Genomic DNA, 7098 nt, shown 5'->3' on the forward strand with positions numbered 1-7098 from the left:
AAGAAAAAAGACTTACAACCCCCAACTTCCCAGTCATAAAACTAAAAATGTACGGTGACATTCAAAAATCGAGACGTCAAAATCTCAAACATCTCAAAATATGAGCTGATTCAACCCATTGGGGGAATAGCCAAATAATTTGGCGCTTAACCCATTCCAATATAAGAGATTGAGCACTCAAATAATAGATATGATAAATGCGTTGGCTTGAAAAAACATTATTTAGTAGTTGCAGAATGTGATTTGAGGGACAATAAGCCTGTCGCTATACAATATGCAAGGAACAGGAGAAATAAAGTCAATGATGAGAAATGAAAAAAAGTTAAGAAATTATGTTTTGTGCAAAGAGCATTATTGGAATTTTAAAAAAAATAAATAAAACCAACCCGTCACCCCCCACCCTTTCATGAAGCTGATAATTTCTCAACATTGTCCAATTGGTGAACTATTCATGAAGGTAAACCACAACTAATTATATTCATCCACTCATTTTCTTTTTCATTCCTTTTTTCACCCCATTTATTTAATATATTTCTCTTTCTTTCCAATTAGATCACTTACTACATTTTTAACTTTCTCACTCTTCTTTTTTTATACTTTGTATCCCTCTCTTACTCAGAAAAAACAAACTAAACTACAACCATCTCGTGTATGAGATGATTTGTGCAGTATAGCTCAGCATCAATCAAGTCCGTGGCAATTAATCCCTATTCCTGATCAATTACTATAAAGGACCTATAAACAGAAGCACCAATAACTAGAAATCAGAGTATTTGACATGCCTTATGCATCTAAGTGGACACAAACCTAGTGGAGAGAAAGAGCCAAGGGCCAGAAATCGGAAACCTGTCTACTTGAGTATCTCCTTTCACGTTTGGAAACGGCCATTAATGCCATTCTAATTGGTAACCAGTACTATAGATGTTTCCGGTCCATCAAACTCCTGTACTACCCAAGCAATAGGTAATTGCAATATACAAGGCAACAAGCAGGAATTAGAGTATCACACGATCATCACCATAACTACAACATTCCACTAGTGGAGGGAAAGCGTAAATATTCTCAGTACTAAAATAAATGTGCACAATAGACATCAGCCTCCATTATATCCCACCATTGCACTAGATAGTTGCCACATACTAGAAAACAACACAACTAAAATATTTCACTTGTGGAAGGAAAGAGTACAAATTCTCAGTACTTGCACACATCACCAAAGACATCAGCCATCCGTTATATTGCACCATTGCGCTAAACAGTTGCAATATACTATACAATCATAAAGTGAGTAACACTGATCACTAGTAAGGAGAAAGAGTGAAATATTATGTGGCAAAATGCTAATGGAACCTTCCAGAAAATTCAACCTATTACCCCTAGTTTTACTAAAACTAGTTCCACAGAAACTAGGAATATCCATAACAAAAATGTGACAACATGCAATAGGTAAAATCCACAAAAAGATACCAATTACTTACATGATTTAAATGCAGTTACCTTACCTTAACAACACTAACCTTCAATAGAAAATCAGACAACTCAATCAGTTCATAACTACATATACCAGAGAAAGGAAGTGGTTTCCTATTCTAGTCTTTATGAACAAACAATAACTCGGTACAATCAAATTGTAACAAAGCAAACATGACAATAAAGTCATTGGATTGAACTTAAGACATTTAGCTGTTGAGAGTACTACTGCAGAGCTTTTTTGTAGCAGTCCATCCCCATAGTAGCCTGGGGCAGTTAACCCTAAAAACGTCATAGTAAAAGGATGGCTAAAGATAGAATGCAAATAATTTATACTGCCTAGTACACAGATATTAATTTTCATTTAAAAAAAAAAGAATAAACCAATTAAAATGAAAGACATGTTTATCATTAATAATCAAAAGTCCATAGCTTAAACACATAATCATCATAAATGTAATGCCTAATTGATTAGTAGCAAGAGTCATCAACATTTCCCATGCACAAGTCTGTAAAAAATACAAAAGACAATAACAATGATGGGGCAATTACTCATACCACAAGGTTCTCCGGAAAGGGCATAGAATCGAAATAACAGCCAGCAATGTGTAAGCAGAGGCAGGCAAGAACGGAGAGGACAACGCAAACCCAAGTGCATACTTGGGCCAAAAAGCGAGTGGCTGACTTGAAGAGTGAAAGAAAACACAAGGGCCAAAGATTAATGAACATGAGCAACTGGGTTTTGTCAAAATTAAGGGTTCTGAAAAAGAGAGTGTGAAATCATAAAAGGAACCCTGGAAATGATTTTGCCACATTTTCGTACAGCAGTGCAGTCAACCTCAATCAATGACTATCTATGCACACGATGCTAGATGTAAACTTTAGTGAATGCAGCTGTAACAGCACAATGGTGGCACCACACTGTTCTGTTTACAATATTCCTCTAGACAGCAAAAACCAACAAGAAGTTCTTCTACTTCTAGACCAAGTACTTGCCTAATTGCAATACTGTCAAGACCTTGGGAAGAGTTAAGCTTGTACAGCATTTTTGGCACTTGCTTATTTCAGTTAGTATTGCCACTTCATAATTCCTCTATCGCTCGATTTAACCCCAAAATTCTGTAGGCGAAAAGTATGAGAAGTAGGTTAAAAGAAACGCTGCAGGAAATGGTTTGATACTAAGTTTCTACTCTACAACTTATTTTTAAGCAGAACAGTCTATCCAATTATATCTGAATATCAGAGCAAAACACAGAGAACAAGGGAATCGCTAAACAAGTAAGAACACATTCACAATATAGGAGAAGCAGCAGCAGCATCAAATGATTTATGCACCAGAGTAAGATGGACAAACTAGAGAGTTTACAGACTTCTATTTCAGTCCGTTAATAATATGATCCAATACTTGGTTGATTTCCAAACTCATACTTGTAAATAAGAATAAAGGTTCAAGTATGACCTAAAAAATCCATGGAAATGCTTAAAAATTTGGTTCATAACCTGAGTAAGTGTTCCAACAATTACTAACACGCGTAGCATTTTATGAGACAAATGCGTGTGTAAAGAAACACATTAGAAATCCATGCAATTAAATTTGAAATGCTCGGGAGTACCATATTTTATTTGAGCACTAGACAGAGCATGGGAAGGAAATTGCAAAGCAAAAGGCAGCAAAATTACAACATATTCGAATTCAATAATAAGGATCCTTCTGATTGGCCTGCTGCTGCAATAATTCTTCTCTAACCCTTCTGATCTCCGCTTCCTTCTCCAACCTCTCTTGCTGAAACATATTATGACACAGAAAGAGGATCAAGAAAGTAAAAACAAATTAGAGTTGCACAAGTCCACGAACTTTGGCGCACCAAAAAAAAATATTGCGCTTTTCATTAGAATGCGATAATACAAACTCGGTACTACATTTAGGACAAATAATGTATATACGAAATGAAATCCTAAAATAAAATTAAACTTGGTTAGGTGTGAAATTATAATTGTAATAATGATTTGTTTGATGATATCTAGGGTTTTCTTTGGCTGAAGTGTAAAATTGGAGAAGGGAATTGCGAGAAAGATGAAGAAAATGAAGATGCAAAGGGAAAGAACCTTTTCGTCCTGATGGAGAGCGATCCAGACATGGACTTTGTCCATGGATTGCCAGAACACGAAAGCACCCAACGTCATCGCGAAGTACGATGCCACCCTAACCATCTTTCTTCTTCTCTGTTACGATTTAGTTTCAGCTTTTCCCCTTATTATCAAAATCTCTGCTTTGCTACTTTTCCCTTCTCAGCTTCTTCTTCTCCTTCTATGTTGGGAATGTGATTTCGCGATCCACAGCTTTCTTGGGCTCATGGTTACAGTATGACCCAATTATGATGCGAAACCACATCTCGTTCTGACCTTGAATTACAGGTCATACTTCCTGCACCACACAGTTTCTTTGTGCAACTCCCCCAACTTTAAAGTAACCACTTTACCCTTTTACCCTCTGTAAAAGTGATTTCGAAATTACATACGGGGAAATCTTTTGAAATAAAATTTTTAAAACAAGATTCTTGAAATAGAATTTTCAGAATGAGATATTTGAAAAGAAGTTTCGGAAACAAATTTTTTGAAATGTCTGAAATTTATTTTGTAAAAAGCTTTTTTAAAATCTATAATCTATAATAATACATACAATTTTGGAAGTAACAAATTGAAACTTCTGGCGCAAAAAATAAATATCTATTAAAAATACAAATAAAATATGTCATGGTTTCCAGGTTTAATCTCTGTTCTCTTCGCTCTTTGTACGATGGTTTGTTATTTTCATCCTTTGTTTTCAATTTTTTGTTTAACATAATCTTTGATTTTTTTTAGACATTAGAATTTTCACAGATATTTTGTTGTGGAACATTAATAAAATCCGTTTGTGATGAAATTAATTATATCTCCGGATCAATTCATTTAAACTATTATATAATTTAATTATGTAATCAATTTTAAATTTTAATTTTACTCAGCTGGCATTAATTAATTTAGAAAAGACAAATTCCATTAGCTGTTAGTATGATCAAAATGTGGCCCTTGTTTCAATGAATGAACACAGCAAGCTCCCTCCTGAAATAAAGAACAAAAACAAAACCACAAAAACCGTCTTTGTTTAATATTATATAATAAAAAGAATTATTGCTTGTGAAAAGTATTGCCTAGAGTGTATCTACACGAATGCATGTGTGCAAAGTGTAAAATATTGCCAACTTGGACTTTGCCAATCACATCCAACCGAGTCAAGAACCCTACACTGTTTTACACTCCTCATAACTCTGTCTACTGAGTTCCCAACACACAAAACTTTTCTTAAAATAAAAAAACAACACACATCATTTGACTATGATTCTAATTTATAAAATTGATAAAATTATTAAACGCCCGACTCAACTTTCACAACATGAATCAATTAGGTGCATTAACATTTAACTAATATTTCCATAATATAATTATAAAAAAAACATTTAACCTATTGTTTGGAAGAAATGAAAAAGAAGTAGAAAAAGAAAAGAACACTGAATGCAACTTTTTTATTCTTCTTTTTTTAATAATTATCTCACTTTCTTTTTTATTTTATTTTGCTTGTGGGATTCAGATGGATGGTATTTTAATCATAAATTTCTCTTTACAAACTACTAGAATCAGCAAAGAGAGAGAGAGAAAGATAATAAAGCTTCCAACCAAATGAAGAAGAAAAGAACAAATAAAAAAGAGAGAAAAACATTGAAAGAAGCAATTTTGGCCTTGTATGGACAATGCTCCGGCATACAGTAAATGCTTCCTCGGTCCCCAACTCTCAATACACATCGCAACATGCAATAAAAAAAACACAGAGATACCTTTCTCTGTCTCGTAACAACCTCGAACCCATCGAAATCACTCTCTTCTTCCTCAATCCATTCCACCCTCTTCACCCAATCTTTTTCTCTTTTCCAATTCATTGCTACTTTTATCTTTGAACCATGAGAATCCAGTCATGGCTGCAAACATGTTCTTGCTCTTCCAGCTCCACCGCCACCCACAACTCCACAATCTCACTCCTTAAACAAAAGCAACATGCATACGACACCTCAACAACCTCCTCTTCAGTTTCCGAAGCACCCTCTTCCGCCATATCTAACACCACCGCTTCCTCTCTCGAAACCAACCTCTCCATACAAACACTCCCTTCCATTCCCTCTCTCCAAACCCAAACCCTCACCTTCTCCGTCTCCCACCACTGCCTCAACTCTCTCACCCCACACCCCTCTCGCCCTGTCACTTCCCTCGCCGTCATCAACAACCTCCTCTACGCCGCAACGGACCACGAAATCAACGTCTACGACCGCCACACCTGCACCACCCTCCACACCTTCAACATCCAACCCACTTCCAACTCCACCAAAGCCATCACCTTCACCGACAACAACCTCGTCCTCACCACCCACCAGGACTCCAAGATCCGCGTCTGGCGAAACCACAAGACCCACCACCGCGTGTTCACCACTCTCCCCACCGTCAAAGACCGTCTCCACCGTTTCCTCCTCCCGAAGAACTATATAACGATCCGTCGCCATAACAAACGGCTCTGGATCGAACATGCAGACGCCGTCACGGGGCTCGCCGTTACCAACGGTGCCATCTACTCCGTTTCGTGGGACAGGACTCTGAAGATATGGCGGCTCTCGGATTTCCGCTGCGTGGAGTCCGTGAATGCGCATGAGGACGCGGTCAACGCGGTTGCGGTGTCTTTTGATGGGACTGTGTACACTGGATCCGCGGATAAGAGAATACGCGTGTGGGCGAGACCCGCCGGAGAGAAGCGGCACGTGCTGGTGGCGACTTTGGAGAAGCACAAGTCTGCGGTGAACGCTTTGGCCTTAAACGACGACGCTTCGGTGCTGTTCTCAGGTGCCTGTGACCGTTCCATATTGGTGTGGGAGAGAGAGGACAGTGCGAACCACATGGTGGTGAGTGGGGCTCTCAGGGGGCACCAGAAGCCGATATTGTGCTTGGTCACCGTCTCCGATTTGCTCCTCAGTGGGTCAGCTGATCGGACGGTCAGGATTTGGAAGCGTGCTACTGATGGACGGTTTGGATGTCTTGCTGTCCTTGACGGTCACCGGAAACCGGTTAAATCCTTGGCCGCTATTCTGGAGAATGATGAAGCTTCACCACATAATAACACGGTTTCGGTTTTCAGTGGCACTCTTGATGGAGAGATTAAGGTTTGGCAAGTTTCTATCACCGGCAAATCCACGCATTATCCAGAAAATAATTAATAGAAAATTGATTTCTTGTCATTTTCTTATAAAACACATTATTTTTTTAATTATATTATATTATATTATTTATGCACCTCTCTCCTTTAGTTAAAACTGTGGAAAAATTTTAAACTTAATTAATATTGCCAATGGAAAATAGGAAGGCATATTTATGCTCCATTTTTTTTTAATAATTTATGCACATTCTAGGGTGATGAATGTGCTCCACCCTCTACAATGAAAGAAAGAGATAAAAATAAATAAAATTAAGTGTAAAAGTGACTCATGAGAAATAAAGAATAAAAATGTGACGATGGTTAATGAAATGTTTGGAGTGGATGACACACATATA

At 37.5% G+C, this 7098-nt stretch overlaps 2 protein-coding genes across 3 annotated transcripts; one reads left to right on the forward strand and one right to left on the reverse strand.

The window, feature by feature from the left end:
- Nucleotides 1-1737: 1737 nt before the first annotated feature.
- LOC114176466 lies at nucleotides 1738-3854 on the reverse strand. 2 transcript variants are annotated; one of them, XR_003603004.1, is made up of 3 exons: nucleotides 3577-3854; nucleotides 2029-3253; nucleotides 1738-1752 (listed from the first exon to the last, which is right to left on the reverse strand). XR_003603004.1 is itself a non-coding variant. In XM_028061513.1 (2 exons), the coding sequence occupies exons 1-2, from the start codon at nucleotides 3679-3681 to the stop codon at nucleotides 3164-3166; spliced, it is 195 nt and encodes a 64-aa protein (XP_027917314.1). In that variant the 5' UTR covers nucleotides 3682-3839; the 3' UTR covers nucleotides 2811-3163. The 2 variants fall into 2 exon arrangements, 1 of the variants encoding a protein (XP_027917314.1); XM_028061513.1 differs by lacking the exon at nucleotides 1738-1752 and having other exon boundaries at nucleotides 2811-3253; nucleotides 3577-3839.
- A 1247-nt stretch (nucleotides 3855-5101) lies between these two features.
- On the forward strand, nucleotides 5102-6823 carry LOC114178860 (protein JINGUBANG). Its single transcript, XM_028064985.1, has one exon. The coding sequence runs from the start codon at nucleotides 5466-5468 to the stop codon at nucleotides 6762-6764; it is 1299 nt and encodes a 432-aa protein (XP_027920786.1). The 5' UTR covers nucleotides 5102-5465; the 3' UTR covers nucleotides 6765-6823.
- The last annotated feature ends 275 nt before the right edge of the window (nucleotides 6824-7098 follow it).

This window comes from Vigna unguiculata, chromosome 3 (genome assembly GCF_004118075.2).
Source record: "Vigna unguiculata cultivar IT97K-499-35 chromosome 3, ASM411807v1, whole genome shotgun sequence".
NCBI classification, from domain to species: Eukaryota; Viridiplantae; Streptophyta; class Magnoliopsida; order Fabales; family Fabaceae; genus Vigna; species Vigna unguiculata.

Bases quoted from the DNA above. Each gene is read 5' to 3' on its own strand.
- LOC114176466 (XM_028061513.1), bottom strand. From the start codon at position 3,681: ATGGTTAGGGTGGCATCGTACTTCGCGATGACGTTGGGTGCTTTCGTG. The intron at 3,254-3,576 runs GTTCTTTCCCTT...AATATGTTTCAG, and splicing joins CTCTCCATCAGGACGAAAAG to CAAGAGAGGTTGGAGAAGGA.
- LOC114178860 (XM_028064985.1), top strand. From the start codon at position 5,466: ATGAGAATCCAGTCATGGCTGCAAACATGTTCTTGCTCTTCCAGCTCC.